The sequence below is a fragment of the Psittacula echo genome (assembly GCF_963264785.1).
Source record: "Psittacula echo genome assembly, chromosome: 14".
NCBI lineage: Eukaryota > Metazoa > Chordata > Aves > Psittaciformes > Psittacidae > Psittacula > Psittacula echo.
Window position 1 is genome coordinate 6,097,725 of NC_137750.1, and position 24,120 is coordinate 6,121,844.

General features: G+C 55.3%; 1 protein-coding gene across 1 annotated transcript in view; it reads left to right on the forward strand.

Annotated features, from left to right (window-relative positions):
- The window catches only part of SLC38A10 (solute carrier family 38 member 10), a 33,719-nt gene extending 9,951 nt beyond the window's left edge, over nt 1-23,768 (forward strand). Inside the window, exons 7-16 of the mRNA XM_080629436.1 lie at nt 2,381-2,483; nt 3,259-3,441; nt 5,276-5,387; nt 5,533-5,639; nt 10,738-10,891; nt 17,513-17,686; nt 17,942-18,418; nt 18,951-19,058; nt 20,838-21,017; nt 21,638-23,768. Coding sequence (XP_080485562.1) covers nt 2,381-2,483; nt 3,259-3,441; nt 5,276-5,387; nt 5,533-5,639; nt 10,738-10,891; nt 17,513-17,686; nt 17,942-18,418; nt 18,951-19,058; nt 20,838-21,017; nt 21,638-22,794 — 2,755 coding nt within the window. The 3' untranslated portion in view covers nt 22,795-23,768. The remainder of the gene's footprint in view (nt 1-2,380; nt 2,484-3,258; nt 3,442-5,275; nt 5,388-5,532; nt 5,640-10,737; nt 10,892-17,512; nt 17,687-17,941; nt 18,419-18,950; nt 19,059-20,837; nt 21,018-21,637) is intronic.
- Nucleotides 23,769-24,120: the final 352 nt, after the last annotated feature.

The window sequence follows — 24,120 nt, forward strand, 5'->3', positions numbered from 1 at the left end:
GGGCAGTGTATGCTCCTGCCTGCTCTCTGCTTCCCCAGTCTCTTTGAGAGACCTCACATCACACAGACGGTGACTTTGGAGACTTGGTCATGTGTTTCCACTTACCTGCTTTTAATGAGGGCTTCCAGTGGTGTGTGGAGGGACGTGGTGGCAGAGCAGGCTGGTTTCACATGTCCAGCAGCATTACCTCCTGCCCCAAGATGGCAAGTAAGCAAAACGTGCCTGGCCAGAACAGTGCCACACTTGAAATAGAAAAGTAACTCCAAATGTGGACAGGGAAAAGAGCATCCTCGTTTGGAAGGCTGCAGAGTCGGGCTTTCCCCCCTGTAGCTCTAGCAAAGAGGTAGCATTGCCAACAGTAAATGAATGTGACAGATAAAATTTGCTCAGACTGCTGTGTTTACACCCACATGCGAGTTCCAAATCATCATTTTCCACTTATTGGCTCTCTTGGCAGCTTGGTTCCTACTCGAACACGCTCCAGTCTTGCTGTTTAATGTCTCCATTACAACTGGCGAAGGGAATTGTGTTCATTTGCGGCTTTACCTTGTTACCATTTTAGAGTTTGTAAATTCCACTGTTTTTTCCTGATGGGAGCCACACAGTGCCCAGCCCAGTTTTGCTGGGAGCTGGAAATGCAGAGGAAGAGTTAGGTCTGGACCAGTGTGCACTTACCTACATACAGGCTCCACTACAGCACTTCTGTGGCAAGCTGAACCTAAAGCTATATGTTTTTCCCAAGCATCATGACAATACAGTGTCCCCAGCCCAGGCAAGTTTTCTAAGCAGGTTATTCTCAGCTAGGTAGGTTTAATTTTGCTAACCTCTGACCCACCTTTTTAAAAGAGGAAATTCCTGACATAAAGCAGGAATCCTTTTCCTTCAGCACATAAACGCAGCATACATTTGATTCTAGCACTGCGCTTCTAGCTTGAAAAACTTGACCCTGCTTTACTTGTGAGTACAATATCGTTTAAAAGCTATCCTGTTGTTGCTGAAGTTGCAAAGTAGGTCACTCCTTTACAGTTATGTAGCATGGAAATCTGCTGTGGAGCTGGGAGCATGAGGGCTCCACAGTTACCTCTGCTGCAGCCCACTTGTGTGACCTTGCTCAAGCCACTGAAGCCTCTAATTAAAGAGGAATCAGTAGAGCTTTCCAGGAGAAAACTTATTTCTGGAGATGGCCATTCTGGTGCAAAACCACTGAATAATACAAGTCAGGTGTTGTTCATGGTTCTGAAGCATCAGTTCCCTGCAGGCTGCATTAGTGCTGGGCTCAGGGAGCCTGTACACTGTGGTCCCAACAGTGAAGGTGCAGGACAGCAGCTCTGAGTTAGCTCTGGTCATCTCTGAAGCCAGGCTGCTTCTAACACTTGTGCTGACTTGCCTGCTCTCTGCTTGAGCCCTCTTTGAGGTGCAGTGTAGCAGATAACATGAGGAGGGGTCCCTGATCCTTCCCTGCAGTCATTCTGCTTAGAAATAAACCCTGGGCATGTCAGGACACGCTGCCTGTTGCACACTTGTCCTCTTGCTCTGCCTGGAGCAGTGGTGGTGGTCAGTCAGGTGATTGCAGGAGGCTTTGCAGGGCACTTTTCCTTTGTGCAGAACCCTCTGACATGAAGGGATTAAGGTTTAAGGACTTTTGTGCTTGGCCTCAGCTTGCCACACTTTCTGTTAATGGCTTTGGTGCCCACTGGAGCTGGGGATACCCCTTCCCATCAAACTGGGTGTTCCCCCTTTCTCAGAGTTACTCTTTAAATTAAAGTCGTAAGAGGTTAATGACTTGCTAAAATGTGCACCTGATGTCAAAAAGCACATTCCATATGTGTGGACACCCCAGGTCCCAGGTGATGGGTGCTCCCAGCTTTCTATGAACCCAGCCGCAGCAGCAGCGCTGAAGCACAACAGGCGCTGCATTTCCTTCTGTTTGTTTAAGTTCTCTTTTAGACACGGTGATGCTCTAACCGTCTTCCTGCTTTTACTCTGTAAACACTGCGTTGCTTTAATTATCAGCCTGGAGAGCTCCAAGAACAATAATCTCCAATGCTCTGCCTGGCCTGGAGCCACTGGTGTTTCACTGGAATAAACGGTCATTCATTGTGCAACACTTTTGAAGCAAAATGTTTACATCACACGTTCAGCTCCACGTGGTGGGGTGGGGAGAGCAGGAGTATTTTTGCAACACTTAAAGTTATGAGTGCTCTGAAATCTCTTGGCATTAGCAGTATAAATTGTGGCATAGCAGCGAGTGTTTATGCTCCGTAGGGGGAAGGTGTCAGGGATTCGTTGCTGCTGGGCTGAGGCAGGATGTGCTGGGGTTGGGTTTTTCTCTCTCTCTTTCTGCAGAAGGCTTCCTTAAATAATTTACCCTTTTCTACAGTCAGGTCTTGCCTACCTATGACAGCTTGGATGAGCCGTCTGTTAAAATCATGAGCTCCATCTTTGCTTCTTCCCTAAACGTGGTCACCACCTTTTACATTGCGGTAAGAACCTTCCCCTTCACTTTCCTTGCCAGAAGTCACACTCTGGAGAGGCAGTGGGGATGATGATTTATCTTCAGTTGGGGCTGGTTTCTGCTTATCTGTATTTATTCTGAAAGACAAGTTGTTTTGCTGAGAGCAAAGTTAGATGGGAGATGAGAAACCAAACAGTGCTGGAGGCATTTGGAGACTCCACATTTTCAGCGTGGCACATTTCCTTGGGTGGAGGTGGAGCGGAAACCCAGCTCCTCCACGGACATCAGTCCATTGTCTGCCTTCCAGGGCCCAGTCTGGAGCTGGAGATGCTGCCCAGAGTTCAGGAGAGCTTCTTTTTCATGCCATTGCAGTTAGAAAGATGTGAAGGAAGTTATGGCTCATAAAGCACCAGTTAATAAAATGGAGTTAATAATTCCTGAGAAGGGCCTTGCCTGGTGAGCTGGGCTGCTGTGGGGAATCATTGCAGCCCCTTGCTTGTTGGAGAGGGCTGATTCATTGTCCTGGCACTGAGCAGAACATTGGTGCTCCCTCACTGCAACATCCTCCACGAAAGCCCCCTGTATTTGGTGAGAAACTTGCCTCTGCTTTTAGGAAGGCCCCACCATTCATCAGCTGTTTGGGGGTGCTGCAGCAGGTTGCCCATGGAGGTGGCCCCATGCTCCCTCCTTTGGCTGGCTGGTCCTAACTTAGGGGGTATCACTGTATTCCAGCCTCGGTAGGGCAGGTATGAACGTGCTTTGGAGTCAAACCCCATCGACTCACATCCCTTCCTGCCACACAGGTGGGCTTCTTTGGCTACGTGAGTTACACCGAAGCCATTGCTGGGAACGTCCTAATGAACTTCCCTTCCAACCTCGTGACGGAGATGATCCGAGTGGGATTCATGATGTCAGTAGCTGTGGGGTTTCCCATGATGATCCTGCCATGCCGACAGGCGCTGAACACCCTTCTCTTTGAGCAGCAGGTAAGAACCTCCTGCGTGGCCAGGAGCAGCTTGGTGTGCACCTCTGAAGCTTGCTTTTTGACTCTTTGCCTTCTGCTGCTGACCTGGGCTACAAACGTGCCTTGGTTATGTGAGACTCTGACAACTGCCTGTGTCTGACTTGTGGCAAGTGTGACTTGTGGCAAACACTTTGTGTTTGGGACAAACCCTCAACTCACACTAAGATCATAGGTGCCTGGTGTGTGGTAACCGTGCAGCAGGAGCCCTGTGGCACTCTCTGACTCCTGCTCTGCAGAATGGTGAATCTGATACTTTGAGGTCCTTGTCCTCTCTGCAGAGGAATTTCATGGGCAGCAGTGCTGGAGTTGTGAGTGGTGCCTGCTCTTGCTCTGCTGCTCCCCAAGTCCCATAGCTGCTGCTTCCCTTCTCCAGTGGGGATTTTGGCTCTTGTGCAGAAGTGTGACACAGTTCAGAGCCGAGGTGCCTCTCCCTCCCAGAAAGAGGGGGAAATGTGCTTTTGGAAACAGAGGAGCCTCCTTATTTCCTGCTGCTCCAGCTGGCATCCTTTAGCTGGCCAGCTCGATCTTGCTTTGCATTTAGCTTAAGCTTCTGTTCCTGGCCTCAGAGCTCAGCCCAGCCTCATTTCTTCTTGCTCCTGTGTGTGCCTGCTCGTTTCTGCTCTGTAATTACTGCTCTCATCTTTGCACCTTTGTCAGGAGCCCCCTGAGCATCCTTCTCCCCTCTGGGTTCAGGTGTCCCCTTCCTCCCGTGCCTGCCCTGGTTGTTTAGTGCCGAAGCCAACGATGGAATACAGCCCTCTCCCACACGTTCACCTTTCCCAGGGTCAGATCTTCAGACAGCCTTTGTGACTATAGTTGGTCTGTCTGATTTAGACTGTAAGTCCCTTGTGGCAGTAGCGTGTTCTCCTCTGTGTATTGTACGGCACTAAGCATGCCGATGGTATTCAGTAAATAACAGTAAGAGATTGTGGGAATGTTCTGAGGCCTTTGTGTATCTGCATAAATAGAAACCTCTTAGGGCAGGAAATAAAACTTGAGCAATTTATAGCTCTAAATCCTGCCACTTCTGCCTGTGAGAAGCCCCCGGCTCTTTTCTCACGTCGGGAGGGTCTGAGGATGGGGGAAGCCGATCGATGAAAGCCAGCGGGTGCAGAGCAGTGAGCATTGGAAATGCTCGGGAAGGCTTTGGTTCTTGCCTGGGCTCAGCCCCTTGCTCCTTGGGCTCTGAACGTGTCACTTCTGCTTTCCTCTCCCATCTGTGCAGCCAGGAGAGTGGGTACCCCCTGTTCCCCAGGGCACGTGTTTGCTGGGTTCTCTGCGCTTCTCACTTGGAGTGTGGGGATGGGATGGGAAGCCAAGGGCGCCTGGAAACCCTCCGGCATCAGCAGCTCCCCAGCAGCACCCGTCCTCCTCTCTGCCATCCATCAAGTACATGTGGTGTAAGGTTGTTGGGGGATACCTTGCCATAGCAAAGCCCTGTGACCACTCTCGCTCCTGCCTCCTCAGCTGCTTTCTCATGCCCTTGGCCTTGGGGTGGCTGGATGAGGCTGGGCACTGGCACAGGGACTGGGATACAGCTGCACAGGTCACATCTGGGGCAGGATGGGAGCAGCAGCTTTGGCTCCATGCCCCCCATGGCTCTCATTTGGAAGGTTCAAATGCAGTTTCATGTTAAAACTGCTCAGCCATGTCTGAGTGCCCCCCCCGTGCTCTCCTCTGTGGAGACCATAGCATGGAGGTGGTGAAGCTGCTGGAGCCTGCTGGGGTAACTGCTTAGGAGCTGTGGGGTTGTGATGCAGGAGCTCAACTCAGTTTCCCTCTCGCACCTTTTCCAGCAGAAGGACGGCACCTTCGCTGCAGGGGGTTACATGCCCCCTCTGCGGTTCAAAGCTCTGACACTGGCTGTTGTGTTTGGAACCATGGTAGGAGGCATCATGATCCCGAATGGTGAGTGAGGAGCTGGGGACAAGTTGTCTTGGCTGTGTTCTCTGCTCTCTTTGCTTTGCTCTTCTGTTGGGGTGGCCTGGCTGTCCGGATGCTGCTCCAGCAGCCCTGGAAGGGACCTTTGCTGACTTCTCCTCTTCTTCACCAGTGGAAACTGTCCTGGGCCTGACGGGTGCTACGATGGGAAGCCTCATTTGTTTTATCTGCCCAGCTCTTATTTACAAGAAGATCCACAAGAATGCACTTTGTTCACAGGTCAGTGCTGATGCTGCTTGACATCCCCCTCAGCCCTCTGCAGAGCCTGGGAATGTAGGTAATTTGGCTGCTCAGCACTTCCTCCAGCCTCCCCCTCCAGTCTGCCCAGTCCAGGTGGGAGCTGTTCTGGTCAGCTGCTCTCAGCAGCGTCAATTATGGAATCCTTTAGGTTGGAAAAGACCTTTAAGATCATCAAATCCAATCATTCTCCCAGGACTAAAGGGTATGCAGACAGCAGAGGAGGTGCTGGCCCCAGTGTATGTGCCCTGTGCTGAAACACCAGCTCTTTTTGTCCCTCCAGCAGCAAGCGAAGCATTCATTTGGTACATAAAATGCTGCTTCTGGTGGGCTTCAGGTTCTGTACGCCCAGAATGGGAAATCCAGGCAGCCTATAAAACCTTGCCGGGCCTTAACTTCCCAGCCTGGCTGGGCTGGGTAAAGCAAACACAGCTTCTCAGTGGTGCGGTGCGTGCTGCTGACCCTCAGCTCTGCTTTGAACCAAAGTACTAATAAAAGGGAACACACACGGAGGTGTTGCTCCAGGATTTGCACAAAATCGGGGTCGTTGGGAGCCTGGTAGAAATTCAGCTTTGCCTTTTGCTCCAGTTCGAGTCGGTCTCCTCGGGGACTGAAACAAAGTGGCTCTTTGCTGGGCTTGATCTCTCTTCTACTGCAAATGCAGCGCTTTGTGGGGCTGAAATGAGCGTGGTTTGGGGTTGTTTTTTCTAACAATAACTTAATCCAGTGCCTTTTAGCAGGGCTCTGCCCCACTGTTACCAGGCGCGACAGCGCTGGGCTGCGAATCAGGTTTGCAGCAAAGTGCAGAGTCAGCAGGGGGAGAGCAGGACATTCTTGTGGGTCCTCCGGAGCTCATGGCTTTTTCTGTGTTTAATGCCCTGTGGCTTTGCAAACGTACGTGCAGGTCTGGAGCAGGGTGTGTAGTTTGTCTTGCCCCGTGCTTTTGGTGACACAAGGAAAGAGGCCAACTTTCCAGCTCTCCTTCGGAATTCTGACACTTTGCTCCCAAGTTCTTTGACTGAAGCCCCGAGCAGGAGCCGGAATGCCAGCCTGGAGCTTGGAGGGAAACAAAGAGCACTTTCAAGAATCTCTTTCTATTCCGGCTCAGCCAGAATGTTTCTCTGCAGTGCCTTGAAAACTGCACTTGGGATGTGCTGAGCTCTTGGGCTGGCCACCCCGAGGCGACTGTCAGCTGCCCGGGCTGGGACACTGGTGCATTCAGTGTGTGACCTGAAGTCTGGTCACGAGGCTGCTGAAGATGTTTGTCCTGCAGAAAGCCCCACAAAGGAGTAAGGGCTTATCTAAAGCATTGCTCCCTGGGTTACCCTGGCATTGCAAGCTCTTCAGCCTTCTCTCAAATGATCCATTGCCTGTCAGGTTTGCATACTTGCTCTGACCGATGCTCTGAAGTGCTGCACCCAGGGCACAACTGCCTTGGGGAGCACTCTGGGCTGCACAGCACCTCCAGAGCTGGATTCAGAGCCCACCCTCTCCTTCTTCCTCCAGGTCTTCAGCAAAGACTCATTTATTCTTCCCCTGAAGCTCTGTCTTTGGTCTCCTCCTTCATTCCTGCTTTTCTTTGATCAGGTGCTCCACTCCATCAGGCTATGCTCCTGCAAAACGTGGCAGTCAAGGGGGAGAAGAAGCCAGCCCTGGGCATAGCTGTCCCTCCCTGCCTTTCCCTGTCTAAACAACATACACGTATGTTCTCCCTCCATCCCTCCATCATCTTCAGCTCTTTCCAAAGCAGCAGACCTTCTCAAGGCCGGTTTTTACGCTTGCCTGAATTCTGTTGTCTGTTACGATGCTGCTTCTGAGAACCAGCTGCTCTTATCAGGCCAAAGCAAAGTCCCGTGTCGGGCAGCTTATGGGGCTGGCAGGATAGGGAGCTCAGATTTACCAAGCTGGGAAGATGGTGCAGGTGGGGCTGTAAACAGGAAAGTGGTGCTAAAAGTAGTGAGAAAGGCTGCAGGGGGAGGGATGTGGGCAGTCCCAATGGGTTAATCATTGCAGTGGCCGGGCTGGGGGCTGACTGGGTTCAAAGCCTTGTTGCGTTGGGAAGATGATCTGGTAACAGAGCAGTTACAAGGGCTGAAGCCAGGCAGGCAGTGCTGTGAATGAGCTGGGGAGAGCGTTCCCTTTCTCGTGGTTAAGCACAGAGTGTGTTCCCGGCAAGGCGCAGGTTTGTGTCCTGCTGCCTGCCGAGAGCCTCGAGCAGGGGGGACAGAGCGAGGTTTGGCAGAGAGCTGCTGAAGGTCGCCTCGAGGTCTGTAAACAGAGTGTTTAACTTCGAACAGGAAGGTGTTGGCTTCCCAGTGTTGACACAAGCTTGTCCGAGAGGCCCCTCCTAGGGAGGCCGCCGTGGCTGTTGTCCCAGTTGGGGAAGAGGAGCTGCGGAGAGGCTGCTCCAGGTCAGGAAATGACCCCTGGGTCTTGCTCCTGTGCGGATGGAAAAGAGATTCCCCTCTGCCCTCCTCTGGTAGAGCCGTGGCCAACGCACCTTCACCACCGGCCCTTCAAACACTGCACCTCTGTCACAGCGCAGCAGAGGAGCCCGGCAGTGACCGGGGCTCTGCATTCCTTTCCCATGACTCCGTGTCCAGCCCAGCTCCAGGGCCAAAGCAGCACGGTTTGGAGGGCGTCAGCACTCGGCGCTAATGCAGGGGTTTTGCCTCCTGCTGATGGCCCAGGCGTGGTCCAAGGGGTGGTGGGAGCTGGGGACGCTGCTGTGCAGAGCTGGAGCTGTCTGCTGGGAGGAAGAGGAGCTCAGGGAGAGGAACCAGCAGAGGAAATAGCTGCATAAACTTCCTCTCCTGAGTTCCTGTCCGTGCTCGAAGCGCTCCTCTTGGGACACAGGCGCTGCCTGGCTGACCTACCTGCTGGGGAGGCTGCAGCACATCCTTATGGAGAGCTGCTTCTGGAGAATCAGAGAATCCCAGACTGCGTTGTGTTGAAGGGACCTTAAAGCTCCTCCAGTTCCAACCCCTGCCACAGGCAGGGACCCCTTCCACTAGAGCAGCTTGCTCCAAGCCCCTGTGTCCAACCTGGCCTTGAACACTGCCAGGGATGGGGCAGCCACAGCTTCTCTGGGCACCCTGGGCCAGCGCCTCAGCACCCTCACAGGGAAGAGCTTCTGCCTGAGAGCTCATCTCAGTCTCCCCTCTGGCAGGTTAAAGCCATTCCCCTTGGCCTGTCCCTGCAGGCCCTTGTTCCAAGCCCTTCTCCAGGTTTCCTGGAGCCCCTTTAGGCACTGGAGCTGCTCTAAGGTCCGCAGGTTCTCAGCTTCTCAGCTGAACGTGTCTCAGTGAAATTAAGCCACATTGTGGACCTCCTTATTGTCAGCCGCTGATAGTAAGTGAGGAAGAGCTGTGCTGATGTAGGGATAAAGGTTCAGGAACACCCCAGCCTGTCTCTGCCTGCCACGTCTGCCCATACCCATTTGGAGATGAACTCCAAACGTTAAACAGTCCAAGAGGGTTGGGTCAAAGGTGTTCGAGCCTGTGGTTCCCCACTAAGATAAGAAACAACACAAATCCTTTCTAACCTTTACTGTTTTCAGGCGTTTCCTACAGTTCCCTCCTCTCCCCCATTCTCTCCCAGTTCCTGTGGCACCAGAATAGATCCTCTTTGTGGAAGCGCTCTTCCTCTCCGCTGTTGTTGCTGGAAGAGGCCAGAACAGTCACAGACCCGTTCCTGCCGGGGCTGTGGATTGTGTGAGGGGAGGAAGTGGCCGAGCTCCCAGCTGAGGGCAGCCGTGGCAGGGACCTGCTGAGTGTGCTCCTGGCCCGAGTGGGGGGCAGGATATCTGCTCTTTGTGCACCCCCCGGTGAGGCAGGGACCACGGTTCACTTGTGTTTCCTTTGCAGTGTCCCTAAGGGCTGGCTTCTGCTCCTTGGCCATGCTGCTCCCCCTTGCCCAGAGCTGCTTCACGTCCTGCCAGCCTTCTCCTTCTGAAGGTGTCTGGCTGGCTGCAGGCCTGTGCTGGGAATGGGGTGTCCTGGTCCCAAAGCACTGAGCTGGCTTCTGGGTGATCCCCCTCAGAATAGGGAAGGAGAGGAAAAGGAGGAAGGAGAGGAGTGTGTTCACCTCTCCTCCCTCCCCTGGATGTTTTAACTTGGACACAGGAGCTTGGAGCAAGCTGCTCTTGTGGAAGGTGTCCCTGCCCGTGGAAGGTGTCCCTGCCCGTGGCAGGGGGTGGAACTGGATGAGCTTTAGGGTCCCTTCCATCCCAAAACTTTCCATGATCCCACAACTCTCCTTTCAATTTCACTTCTTTATTTTCTGTTTTCAACCTCTGTAGCAGTGCTCCCCTGTGGCCATTCCTGCTTCTCCTCCCACTGAGCAGCATCCTTTTGTTGTGCTTTTTGGGAATCCTGGTGTAAGCGCTGCAGGGTAAGGATTTGGGAGGAAGAGATTGAGTCCCACAGGCTGTGGTCCTCTCCTGGTATCAAAGCCTAAGCCAGGAGCAGCAGCACTCTGGGTGTTGCACTGCTCATGGAGCCCTTTCTCCTGCAGGACCCAGGTCCTGGCTTTCTGTTTTCTTCACTCTCTGGAAGTCAGTGAGTTCCTTCCTGCAGCTCTTGAGCTTCAGGACTCGCGTGTGGGCATCTCCGTCTTGTTTTGAAAAGCTGAGAAGTTTTAAACAGCTCCTTGGAAACCTCTGTGGGCTGTAAACAGGTCGGGCACCTCTGTTCTCAGCCAGACCTGATCTCATGGTCTTCTAATGTGGAAATAACAGGGAATGAGGTTTTGCAGCTGGACTCGTGTCTGCCACGTGCATTTCCCCATCCTCACATCCTGCCCGCTTGCTTTGAGCCTCTCTGATACAGGAGTCGCCTTTTCAACAGCTTCCAGCATCTGAAGCTTCCATTTGTAAGTCCTCAGATCCAAATACAAACCTCAGCCGAAAGCTACTGGTTTTCTCTTTTAGGCCTCTTAATTTTCCCTCCTCTCCCTTGTATTGATGTGTGGAATTGCACCAAGCTTGGAACTGTCTGGAGACCCTGTTTGCATGAAGGATGCTGTACAGAGCACTCCTGGTTGTGTCACTGTGCTAAGCAAAGCTCTACTCATTGTGCAGATTATCCTGTGGATTGGCCTGGGAATACTGGTTATTAGTACCTACACCACCTTGTCTGCCACGGAGGACCCCCCTGTGAAGACAGAGGCGATGGGCTTGGAGCACCTGGATGGAGAGGAGAATGGAATAGACCAGGATTTGGTCAAAATCCCAGGTATGTGTCTGCTTGAGTTGTGCTTCCCAGCCCTGCTCCCAGCTCCACCTCTTCAATTTAGATGTATATATTTCATATACATATATATAAAAAGAGCTTGTGATGGAAGCAGGGTCAATTCCAGGCAGCTCTGTGCATCTTCACAGCATCCTGAGGACTTTTCCCAAGAACAGCTGCAGTTCTGCCTTCTGGAAAAGCCTGGTACCTTCTGGGAAAGCTTCCATGGTATCTTGTAGGAGTTGTTCTTTAGGAAAGGGAAAGGTGGGTACAGGGGCTGGGGTCCCCAGTATGGGCAAGCATCGATCTCCCTGCTGGGGGTAATAATTCAGATTTTAGGCAGAAGCTCTTCCCTGTGAGGGTGCTGAGGCGCTGGCACAGGGTGCCCAGAGAAGCTGTGGCTGCCCCATCCCTGGCAGTGTTCAAGGCCAGGTTGGACACAGGGGCTTGGAGCAAGCTGCTCCAGTGGAAGGTGTCCCTGCCCGTGGCAGGGGCTGGAGCTGAATGAGCTTTAAGGTCCCTTTCAACCCAAACCATTCCCTGGTTCTGTTCCGAGCAGCCACCCAGGGCTGCTTTCCCCCTTCCTGCCAGCGCGTTCTGCACCGTTCCAATCACAGACACTCACTGCGCTCAGGGGTATGTAAATTTATGGGAAGTGCCTGGTGTTTTTGGTGCTGAGGATATAAATTTGGAGAGGGTTTGAGCTCTGACAAAGGCTGTGATTGCGCCTCAGCTTTGTTTACTGGTCCAGGTTATTTATTGTTTGTTTGCTGGGAGCATTGATGGAATTACGGCCGATCCCTCCCTTGCCCAGCTGCAGGCTCCCAGCAAGGCCACTGCTGGCAGGTGTCTCCTGACCCCTCTCTCCCCTCGCACAGGGCTCTCTCCTGCTCCTTTAGTTCATTGTTCTTTGGGTCTGCTCCTGCTTTGCTTTTGCTGTTTTTGTTCTTTGAGGGCCTTGAAATATCCTCGCAGCGATTGCGAACGGAAGGGAGAAAGGGGCCGTCTCTCCTGGAGATTATCCTCCCTGCTGCTCGTTGGCTGTGCTCCTGCCGAGCAGCTTTGAGTGTCTCCAAGACACCCGTGCTGCTGCCGATAACATTCACTCCTGGGCTGCTCCATCCCTGGCAGTGCAGGAGCTTTTATGCCTTGGTGCTCATGGTTTACATGAGGCGTGCACGTCTTCTGAGGCACTGGGATGCCCGTGAACTCTGGAGCAAAAGATGCTCTCAATCCCTTAATCGAGCACACTCAGCAGGGCCGGGAGGAGGGATGCAATTGAATTCTTCCATCTTGGTTAATTTTGGAGCAGTAATGGCCAAAGAACAGCTGCTTGTTTCAGGAGGAGTCGCTAATGGCACGCGTTCGTGTGGCTGGGAGGATAAAAGGAGTCCCATAAACGATGGTGTCCGCTGGAGGTTGCTAAATCTCTTCTCCGTGTGAGCCAGGTTGGCAGAGCAGGATGCCAGTGTCTAATGATCGCGTGGTGCAGCAACCCTGCTGTACCCACTGTGTGTGCCTGGAGCTCGTCAGCATTACCCTTATTGCCTGGGTCTTGCTGCTGGATGAAGGGAGGAAGGTGGTTTTAGTGCTCTTGGGCTGTAAACTTCCCAGGAGGAGCTGTGCAGCTCCTTGTGCGCCGAGTGTCTGCTGCCTTTCGTGTCTGATGTGGTGCCTTTTGTAGCTGGGGGCTGCTGGCTCTGGACTGGGTGCCTTGTCCCCTGAGAAGAGGGAGTGGGATGGTGCAGGGGGTGATGGAGTCAGGCAGAGAATGAGGGACAAGGGCCTCCTAAAATGTGTCCATAGTAGGCCATGGAGATGCTGCGAAGGTTGGGTCACCTCTGCTCTGGAGCCAGGCTGAGAGAGCTGGGCTGGTTCAGCCTGGAGAAGAGAAGGCTCCTGAAGGGGAGACCTTTACGCACTGGAGCTGCTCTAAGGGGCTACAGGAAACCTGAAGAGGGGCTTTGGACAAGGGCCTGCAGGGACAGGCCAAGGGGAATGGCTTTAACCTGCCAGAGGGGAGACTGAGATGAGCTCTGAGGCAGAAGCTCTTCCCTGTGAGGGTGCTGAGGCGCTGGCACAGGGTGCCCAGAGAAGCTGTGGCTGCCCCATCCCTGGCAGTGTTCAAGGCCAGGTTGGACACAGGGGCTTGGAGCAAGCTGCTCTAGTGGAAGGGGTCCCTGCCCGTGGCAGGGGTTGGAACTGGATGAGCTTTAATGTCCCTTCAACCCAAATCATCTGGGATTCTATGACTTAGCAGGGCAGTAGATGTGGGCTGCCCTGTGCCTTGGACCAGTGCCTCCCTGTGCCTCTGCAGGATGCCGGCCTGACTAGCAATGAGAGGCGTTAAATGGTGCCCTTCTTCCCGCTCCGCCGCTCCCCCCTCATCCTCACTGGCTTGTTTTGCGGAGGCAGGAGCCTGCAGCCTGCAAAACACGGCAGCAGCTGCATCCTGCCATTGAGGGTGTGCAGGATGCGCCTGCCCCGCATCACCTGGGTGCCCTCATCCCAGCACATCTGGTTCGCATCCCTCACATAAGGCTCCACCAGGAGCACATGGAGTCTCCCTTGGTGCCTCCATGCCCCTTCCCGGGCAGCCGCAGCCTCTGTGCCCATTCCCCCCGGCCAAGGCAGAGCCAGGGGCTGCGCGGGGCCTTTTCCCAGCGCTGCCTTCACCGTCTGACTTTGGCCTGTCAGCATGTGAGAGGAGTTTTATTGGCCTCTTTGATGTTGCGGAGACCAGAACTGTACAGACTTTCATTAAAGCCCTGCCCTGTGGGCCCTGGGATTATGAATATTAGAACATTGCCCTTTTATGTGAACACGTATTGACCAGCAAACTCGGAGCAGTGTTTTTACTAACGACACCCAAGTGCCCATTACAGCCCCTGCTTGTATTGCTTGAGGTTTACTGTCAGCAGCTCTTCGGGAAAGGTATAAAACCCCTTTCAGAGGGGCTCTGCCGCTCGGTGCCGCGTGTGCGCCTGTGTTAAAAGGTTGCTAAGCTGCCTGTGAAAGCTCATGAAGGCAATTATCCATTTAAAAAAAAGAAGGGAAGAAGCTAATGAGGCAATTCCTCTGTTTGAAAGCACCCCCCGGGGCCCGGGGGCTGGGTTCAGATTTGGTAATATTTTTCAGCTCCTTACTCGATCGTTGCCGCTGCATTTTCTTGCTCTGGTGTTGTGCAAGGTTGGGTAACAAAGACCCGATTCACTCTCCTTATGCAAGAGTGCCCTTGCCCTGTGCTCCAAGGAGCCCATGGGCTGGGGACCCTGCTCCAGCCCTTCCGAGGGACACGGTGCTCTGTGTTCCATGGGTGAAACCTGGGGCTGTGCCTGGCTCCTGGTGCTGAGGGCTCCTCCATCCCTGCCCTGTGTCTGCTGTGGGTTTGCTCCCCAAAAAGAGCCCTGCCTGGCGGCAGGCTGCGTCCCGCCGGCGCCGTGGGCCCGAGCAGCCCCCAGTGTGTGTGAGACGTGGGTTCTGCAGCGCTGCTGGAGCTGCAGGAACAGCTTGACTCCGCTGCAGCTCTCCCTGGTGCTTTGTGCGAGCGAGCTTTTAATAGTGCCTGTGACACAGAAAGGAACTCTCAGCCTCTTGTAATTTGGGTTCGTTTTTACTGCGGGTGCGTCAGGAGACAACTGTGAACTAATTTCAGTGATGCCATTCGATAACCTTGTGAAATCTGTAACCGGGGGGGCTCCTGGCAGCGCAGCTGGGCTGGGGGGGCTGCGTGGGGCTCCCTGGGGATGGCTCGTCCCTGCCCCACTCGGCATGGTCAGGGGCAGCCTTTGCCCCCTTCCCTCTGCCCTGCTTCTGCTCCGTTTTCCTTAGCACGAGCTCATGGATCTCGCTCTGTTTCACTGTGCTGAGTGGGACCGGCACCAGCAGATCCTGAGCCCTGTGTGCCTCGTCAGCCTCGGATGATGCTTGGGCATCACTCAGCATCACGGAGCTTCCCATGTGTCCCTGGGGCTCCCCAGGTCCCTTTGCCAGGCCCCCCCCCCAGCTCAGGTCTTGCACAGAGGGTCCATCTCACCACCTCTGGGTGCAGGCACTGCTTTCGGCCATGGCCATTGCCATGGTGGACAAGAGCGATAGGAAAGCTGTGTGTGAGGAGGGGTTGAATGCCTTCCTGGGACCACTGCCCCTCTTGGAACCAGGAGCAGGGCAGGAAGGGAAGGTTTTAGGTTGCAAATCACGACATTTTATTGCAGCCTGGAGAGGCTGCTGCAAACCACAACACATCGGCAAGCACAAAGCCCTGGCTCCCCTTGGCTGCGCCGCGCGTGCGAGCGGAGCTGCTGCACAGCACCACGAGCACCAGGGCAGAGCGAAGCCTCCTGGTGCTGCCCAGCGCCCAGGGCCTGCGGTTGGGAGCCAGAAAGCTTTTACAGCCTCTCAGGCCTCTGCCTGTAAAGTCCAACGCCGCTCATAAAACATTAAGAGGCGCAGCATTACTGGAACGCTCTCCAAAGGGACCTGGAGGGCGACGAGACAGTTTAGAGCGATTATTACACATCCTGAGCAAAATTGTTCTCTGCAAACCACATCGAGCCCCTGATAGATTTCCATGCAGCGTGAGAGGTCGTTAATTCACGCCCTGATGATGAATTTAATTTTGTTTCCTGCTGAGCAAATGATGGCTTCGAGGCAACTTTGTCTTATTATGGCGTGGAGACTTGTGCTCTTGTCTGTGTTTGTTTTGGTCTTCCTCTTCGCATTGTTTGCAGGAATGGGGAACATGCAGCTGCCTCGTGATTTACAACTGATGCTTCTCCCAGCAATGGGGCCTCCCCCAGCCCCTCAGGGTGTCCTGGGCCCATGGAGGGGGTTCACCTGCTGCAGGGTCCTCTGGTCAAACCCTGCCATGCACACGGGGGTAATTCTGGCTTTAACTCCTCCATTTCCCACATGTGTGGGAAGCTTCCCTTTAATTTCCCCTCTTGGACACTATAGAGTCATGGCATGGTTTGGATTGGACCTTAAAGCTCATCCAGTTCCAACCCCCTGGCACGGGCAGGGACACCTTCACTGGCCCAGGTTGCTCAATCTCGCCTTGGGTCCTTGCTCCCTTCTGCATCGGGAGTCTCTCTGCCTGTGCCGCTGTTCTCCGGATCCCTGGCTTCCAGAAGCGCCGGGATGGGCTCCAAGCGCAGCCATCTCCCAGCTCCATGAACCAATTAACACCGAACTTTCCTCTAATCGAGTAAATAATGTTTTCTTGCAGAGAGGCCAGGATTTAGCTGGGAACATCCGCAGCCGGGCCCAGTGCTCCCCTCCCCGGCCTCAGCCTCCTGCTTCCCAGGGCCCCCGTCCAGGGCTGGGCACGGGTTCCTGCAGGCTGCTTTTTCCTGAAAGGAGGAGCGTCCTGCCCTGACTTGCTGAACCCTGGGAAGTCCCTCAATGGAGGGAAGGGACCCTTGGGTACCAGACTCCAAGTTCTCAGAACATCCAAGCCCTTTTCTCCTCCCACCGTCATTTCCCAATCCCAAATCCACGCTGAAATCGCGCCAGCCCCAGCGCACATCCCTTCAGGGGGATGTGGAGCTCCGGGGATGTGGAGCTCCAGGTTTCTGGAGAGGTGCTGGGTCCTTCTGGCACGGATCCCTCCGGGCCAGGATCTTGTACTGGTGTTGGTCTGGGTCCCCCCCGCGCTGGGGTAAGGCCCACGCAGCTGAAGTTGTGGCAATCTCCTCTTTCCCATGAGTTCATCTCGTCATAAATCGCACCAGCCCTGCGGAGGGGGAGGAGGAGATGGAAAGATGTTTATGGAATTAATTCCCCAAAGGAAATCGCCTGGGGGAGGGCGGATGGGGGGGAAAAGTTGGGAATTTGTTGGTTACAGAAGAGAGGTTTTTGTTGTTGTTGTCTTTTGGAGTTTGTTGGATGGAAAAACGTCTGCAGAACAGCTTCAGTGCTGGGAAACAACCACATTTCCTCCTCTAAGGGAGAGTTCACTTCCTGTGTGCGCTGTGTGGGTTGTCCTCCGCCAGCCTGGGGTTGGAAGGGGCCGTTCCCAGCCCATGGGACATGCCATGGGCTCCACGTGGTTCCTCCAGCGCTAAACTCAGTAACTGGTTTGACTGGGATGTGTCTTTCAGAAACATCCCATCTCCGAGAGAGATGGGGAGGGTGCCCTGCATCCCTCAGGAGTTTCCCCTAACGCCTGTTTAAGCCCATTCCTCAACACGCGGTCCTGCAGCTCTCCTCCCACCCGCTGTCCTCAGAGCGGCGTTCAGAGGGCTGGGAAACACTTATGGGCAAAAAAAAAAAAGGAGTTAAAACTAGAAATGAGAGCGGGTTTGAGCCGCTTTGCAGCTCAATGGGGACCGCAGCTCGGTGCCTGCGGTGCTCGGGGGTCGGACCAGCCGGGAGGATGCTACCATCTGGCGGCAGCGGCAGCCGCCTGCATCCCAGCCCCCGGCTTCCACCCCAGCAGCTCTGTAAAGCCCAGCGCAGGGAGGACAAACAAGCCCCGAACAAAAGCCCCGGCCCTTCCCTAGCAACGCTGGAGGGACACGGGCAGCTCGGCTTGTGCCGGTGGAGGGGCTGCAGCAGACAAAGCAACTGCTCGATGCTGACAACGCGGCTGTGCGTAACCACGTGCAATGAACTGCCCTGCAGACCAGAACCCGGTGGTGGAGGAGGCAGAGGATGACCGCGATAAACCCAAGCTGATGGATGAGAAGGAGGAGATGGAGCAGCCACAAATCAAGGTGCCCATGCAGGTACCCAAGAGAGAGGAGGAGGAGAGAGGAAAGCTGGAGGAGAAAGTGCAGCTTGACCGTCCCGATCAAGGTAATGGGGAGCCTGGGGAAGGGGTGCCAGCTTTGGTGTGCGTTGTACAGCTATTTCAGATAAAGATCCTGATCTCTGCTCATCGCCTGGTGGACTAAAGGTGATTTAGTATTTGATGCTCTTGAGTCTCATTAGGCATGCAGCCTCTTGAGGAGGAAGGCTGGATAAAGGGTGCTGGGTGTGCTGTGAACCTGCTGCCTCTCACTGTCTCCCATGGGTCTCAAGCCCCCTAACCTTGCCTGTCTCCCACTCTAGGGATTGCCCTGCCCGTGGGGGAAGCCCACCGCCACGAGCCGCCCATCCCACATGATGAAGTGGTTGTGGACATGGGGCGAGAACGGGAGGAATCCGATGAGAACAAGCCCGTGGCCGGAGGAGGCAGCGACCGTGGGGCTCAACCGGCGCTGGAGGAGGCAGCGGGGCTGAGTCCCCAGAAAGGAGCACTTGGCCTGAGCCAAGGGAAGGAAGCAATTGCTGGTAAACAGCTGCAGGGAGGGACTCAGGATCCCGCTCAGAATCCAAGGAACGTCCTGGAGGTGATGGCGCAGGGCGGCAGGCTGCCATACAAAGAGCTGGAGCCAGACAAACAAGTGCTGGAAGCCAAGGCGCAAGCTGCTGCGCCGGCCGGTGAGAAGAAAGCTGAGGCTGCAGGTGGCAGGGAGAAAGCAAAGCTCCAGCTCCCCAGGAAAGCAGAGGAGGCTGCGAAGCCCATGGAGAAGGAAGCAGACCCTGGTAAGCACCCTCCACTGTACAAACTCCTCTTGCTCTGTAATCCCCCTCTGGAGACCGGGCAGCATGGTTATTGCTACCTCCATCCCAGTGCTCCCTTCTGATTTCAATAGATTAGCACGGGAGCTGCACAGCCCCGCCAGCATCTGCTGGGGGAGAGGAGGAATCTGGCGGCTTTGACAGCTCCTGTGCTGTCACAGTTGTTTGCCAGCCCAGGCAGTGTCAGGTGCCAGGCTGCTCCTGCGCGCTCCCGGCTGGCTGGGGACACCCAGCTGGGAGATCTTGACAGGTAACACATTGCTGAGTGCCCGGGTAAAAGCTGCTTAGAACCGTGCTTGCATTTGAATTGGCTGAGGTGGCTGACGCTGGCTCCCTGCCACCGCTCCGCTGCGTTGTTAAAGAGGTTTTATTGCTTCCCTTGCAGTTGTGGGGTTGAATGTAAACCCTGTGGGCTTGGGCAGGGAGGGACGCCGGGATGTGGAGGGAACACTGCTGCTGGAGTGTCCTGACTGACAGCAAGTCTGTTGATCTGCAGGTGAGAAGCAGGAGCTGCCCCTTCCGGACAAAGTGGATCAGCTGGAGCCAAAGGAGGTCCGAAACACAGAGGAGAAGCAACAGGAGAACGTGGAGAGCAAGCTGGAGGGTGAGTGTGACCCTGGGGTGTGCAGGGGCCCGGGCTGGGAGAGCGGGATTCAGGGTTCCTCTCCGCAGCACGGTGCCAGCCGGCACTGCTCTTGGCTCTGCCAGCGCATAGCTTTGGGCTGCAGTCACCTCCTGCATGGCATCCGGCAGGATGTGTCCCCTGGGGCAGCCCTTGAGTCACGCTGGCTCCAGGGCCCGGCTGTTCCCGGCTTTGTCAGCGTGAGTGAGACTGGAACGAAGCTGTTTGGCTGGTGTGAAGTGGAGGGAGCTGGCAGCACAGTGGGGAGTGGGGTGAGCATCACCCCACAGCCACAGGCTGTAGCACATGGGCCAGGCTCTGCTCCTGGGGGACATATCCCAATCTCCTCCTTTTATGGTGGTTACCTCTTGGGTTTCTACTACTTTTCCTTTCTGTTCTGTATTGCAATGGGACTTTAAAAACTGAGTATAAGAAGCTGGTGGTAATAGGGACTACAAGGACTTGTCATGTTTCAAAGGGGATGAAGGGACCTGAGTTGCTGTGGGGTTTTCCATCTCGGTCTGTGTGGGGTTTGCTGGGGATGCTCTCCCATGAAGGACATGCCCTGAGCTTGTTCTGCTCCTCTGCTCCAAGCTGAGCTTTGTACCCAGAGGCTGGGAAGGGTGGGAGGGTGTCACAGGAGCAAGGCAGAGGGGACATTGCTCTATGGGTGCTCTGCAGACAGCTACTCAGTGGGGCCACTGTTGCTGTGGCTGCCCTGGGCCACAGGAGCTCAGGGTTTGATGAAGAGTGCCCATTCACATCCAGCCAGGGCGCTGGCTGAGGCCTGCTTTCCCAGGATCAAAGGAGGAGGCGGGCGATAGCATCACCTCTTGTCTGTGGGGAAGAGGTGAGCTGCACGAGTGCGGGAGGTGCACGTGTCTGCAGAGCTCTCAGCAGCAACGCTTCGATTTTGGGATTAAACCTTTGCCTGCTGGGTGTTCAACCCAAACATTCCCATGCTAAGCCAGGCCTGGCAGTCTCCGGGAGCGGGATAGTAGGAATGCCTTCTGTTTGCCTTGTTTATCCTGAGCAAAGCGCAGACAATAAACACATCTCGAGAAGTCAATTGCTCTCTTGAAGTGACCAAATTCCTCTTGAAACCCAGCAGAGTGGGGCCCCGATGTGGGCTGGAAATACTTCTTTGTAATCACTTTGGGGGTGATCAGGGGGATAGGGAGAGGCAACGTGTGCTGCAGAAGTATGGGCCTGCACAACATTGCTTTGTGATTTAAATGGCATTTTATAGGCTGTTAATTTGATAGGATTTCCAGTGGGGTATAATAACCTAGAAACGGCTTGGGTTCAGGAGGAAAGCTGGGGTGGGAGGCAAGTGACAGCTCCGGATCCGATCCCATCCCATCCCATCGCCTGGGTGTGTGCCCAGGCGGAGCACAGGCAGCAGCGCTTCCGTGCAGACCGAGGGACTCATAGCCTGTGGGTGACGTGTTCCTTAAATCACCGTGAGTCACTTCTGCTGAGCCCAGAATGCTCTTGCCTGCTCTGTGTGGCTCCGGTGGGATGGTGATCCGGGATTTCCTCCCCTTGCATGGCACAGGGAGCGTGGTTTGATTGTGGCATGGGCTCAGCTCAAGGTGGGGCTGCCTTTGTGTGAATTCAACCTGCCTGAGCCACGAGCACTGCATCCTTCCCTCCCTCCTAGGCCCATCCTGCCCTTGTCCTCTGCTGACACTGAGAGGTGACTGCAGAGGGGTTTGGGTCATGGTGTTTGCTTTATGTCTTTCCCTCCTCCTTTTCCAGACGCTGGGCAGGCGAAGCTGCTTGACCACGCCATGCTGCTGCAGGTGATCAAAGAACAGCAGGTACAGCACAAGCAGCTGCTTGACCACCAGGCAAAGCTGCTGGCTGTGATTGAGGAGCAGCACAAGGAGATCCACCAGCAAAGGCAGGAGGAGGGAGGAGAGGAGAAGCCAAAGCAAGGTAAGGACATCGTCAAAGAACACAGCCCCTCCATGGGCAGATCCCTGCTCAAAGCAGCTGTAACATCACAGAATCTCAGCCTGGTTTGGGTTGGAAGGGACCGTAAAGCTCCTCCAGCCCCAACCCCTGCCACGGGCAGGGACACCTTCCACTAGAGCAGCTTGCTCCAAGCCCCTGTGTCCAACCTGGCCTTGAACACTGCCAGGGATGGGGCAGCCCCAGCTTCTCTGGGCACCCTGTGCCAGCGCCTCAGCACCCTCACAGGGAAGAGCTTCTGCCTCAGAGCTCATCTCAGTCTCCCCTTTGGCAGGTTAAAGCCATTCCCCTTGGCCTGTCCCTACAGGCCCTTGTCCAAAGCCCCTCCCCAGGTTTCTTGTAGGCAACCTGACCAAGAGAGATCCCAATCCCTTTGGCATATGGCAGAGTCATGCAAAAGCCATTCCTGTGCCTGTGGTGGGGTTCCCAACCCCTGTGCACAGGGATAACACTTTCCCCCACTGCTCACCTCCTTCTCCCACATGGCCATTGCTGGTGTGACCTCTTCTTCTGTCCCATTGTGGCAGGAGATGGGAATCTCACACTTGTAAGATAAAGCTCTGACGTGTCCTTTCACTCTGCAGCAGAGACACAGCAGGAGCCCGCTGTGCCCCTCTCCAGGAGCAGGGAGGACGAGGGCCTCGGGGTCAAGCAGGAACCTGCTGCAAAGCTGCTGAGCAAGAAGCTGCCGGAGCAGCCAGCGCTGGGCCCGGGCAGGGAGCCGGACTCCACCGAGCAGCACAGGGGGACTGCGGGGAAGCAGGAGGAGGCTGGGAAGAGCCATGACATTCCAGAGGTCCCTCCCAAGAAGCAGAAGGTGCTGCCGCAGGAGAAGGACAGAGGTGCTAAAAATCCCCCGGAGAACGGGGATCCCCTGCACAGGGACGCCCAACACATTCCAGCAGCCAGAAGCCACCCAGAAAAGAAGCCGTTGGTGGAGGATTTGGGAGGAGAACACGAAGCCAAAGCTGCAAGAGACATCCACAAGAATAATTCCCTGAAAGCCGTGGAAGCAGCGACAGCTCCCATCCAAAGAGAACAGCTCAGGGCTGCCAAAGTTCAGGGAGCAGCAGGAAAGAGTCTGGAAAGAGACTCAGGAAGAGACCTTAAAGCCAAAGCACTGAGTCAGGTGGAGCCCAAGGACCTGGCAGTTGTGCTGGACTCCTCCAGCAGGGAGAACATGGCAGGGAGTGAGCAGCACCTACGGGAGCATCCGAGAGCTGCACACACTGAGGGAGCTGAGGGTGGTGGCAGGCGGCAGCAGGACCCAGCTGGCAAAGGGGACATGAAGGAAGAAGTTCCTCGGGATAACGTGGTGGATGTGGCCCAGGACCCGCAGGATGGGCTGCGGAGCAAGCAGAGGCACGGGGATGGAGGAGGCTCAGATGATGGGGAGAAGAAACCAGCCCTTGAGAACGCTCCCGCCGCAAAGCCAGAGCAAGGAGCTGCCCAGGGGGACCAGAGGCTGGACCACGACATCAAACCCAACCGGGACCTGAAACTGCAGGCGGACCTGGACCTGCGGCGGCGGCGGCGAGACCTGCTGCCTCCCGAGGAGGAGGAGGAGGAGGACGGGGGGGCTGCGCGGGGCGCGGGGGTCTTGATCGGCCTGAACCCGCTGCCTGATGTGAAGGTGAACGACCTGCGGAGCGCGCTGGAGACGCGGCTGCACGTGGAGGGGGCTCCGCAGGTCCTGCACAGCCGCCAGATCAGGCAGGTGCCAGGGCCGGACACTGCGTGAGGGGCGGCCGCACTCCGGGGGTGCCTGCGGCCATGGGGCCCGGAGCTCCGGGGAGGCTCAAGGGAACCAGGTGGGATTTGGCCGCTGTTGGCGGTGCTTGGTCTCTTTGCTGGATGCAGCCCATGGGGTCTCCTCAGAGCTGTGAGCACCGGGGGCTTCTTGGTGGCACCTCCCTGTGTGTTCCTGCGGGCAGCTGAGGAGGTGGCAGCCGTGAAAGCAAAGCTGCTCTCTTCTGCCTTTCAGAGGCTGGCGTCTGCCTCAGTTCCCTGCCAGCCCTCAAGGACCTTCTCAGCATCTCCTCCATATCAAATGGCCTTCTCCATCCAGCTCCCAACTCCCCTTTCGTTACTGAGGTGGCATCCATGAGGTTCCCCTGCCTGCTTAGGCTCCGTCACCAAGGCTGTGGGGCAGAGCACAGAGGAGGGGAACCAGGGGATTGCTCCTTTTGGGAATGGAGAAGCACCAAGCCCCAAGGTGAGGACCAGCCCAGCCGATGCCTCGGTGTTTCTGCTCAAACGGGAGCTGTTAATCCTGCATGTGTAGGAGATAGTTGTGGTTTAGGAACCCGGTTTAGTAGAAACACTGCCTTAAATGGGCACAACCACTGCTGTTGTGCTGCCTCTTCTCCCAGGGACTTGGTTGGGGGCCACACACTAGCAATAACCCGGAGCTTTGCTCTCCCCCCTCCCCAGATGCTCAACTCTCTGCTCTCAAGCTTGACTTCTCCTGTCCAAAGTGCATTAGGAAGCTCAGCCCGGGGGCTGCACGTTCCTGCTCCCCCTTCCTTTTTTTGCAAGAAATTACTCATTTGGGAGCAAATGGCTTGGAAGGGCAGCCACGGGGGCTCAGCTAAAGCGTACCTACCTCTTCTCTCTGCAGCACAGTGTGTTGTATGCATTCTTCCAGCCCCTCCCCTGTGTTTGCCATCCATAGATGTCAGTGCTCTGCCCCTGGAAATGCATTTGAGGAGCCAGGAAGGGAAGAGCTGCTCTGGGAGCCGCAGTTGGGTTCAGGCTCGCAGCGCTTCATCCCTTTGGTGGTGGTGGTGGTTTGTTTTCACATCCTGACTTGTGAATGTAAGAGATCAAATCCCAAAGCTCTCCCTAGAAGGGATGAAACTTCCCAGCCTGGAGCCTACAGACCTCATCACTGTGCTGGTTTTTATAGCTGCATCTCAAAGTGTCCTGGGTCCACCTCAATGCGTTTGTGTCTGATGGGAGCGCACGGAGCCGGGATGGGTGGTTATGGACGCCCGGCTCTGGGCACTCGGGAATGCCGCTGCCGCGTGCCTGTTGCTGGAAGGATCTTGTCTTAATTTCCCATTAA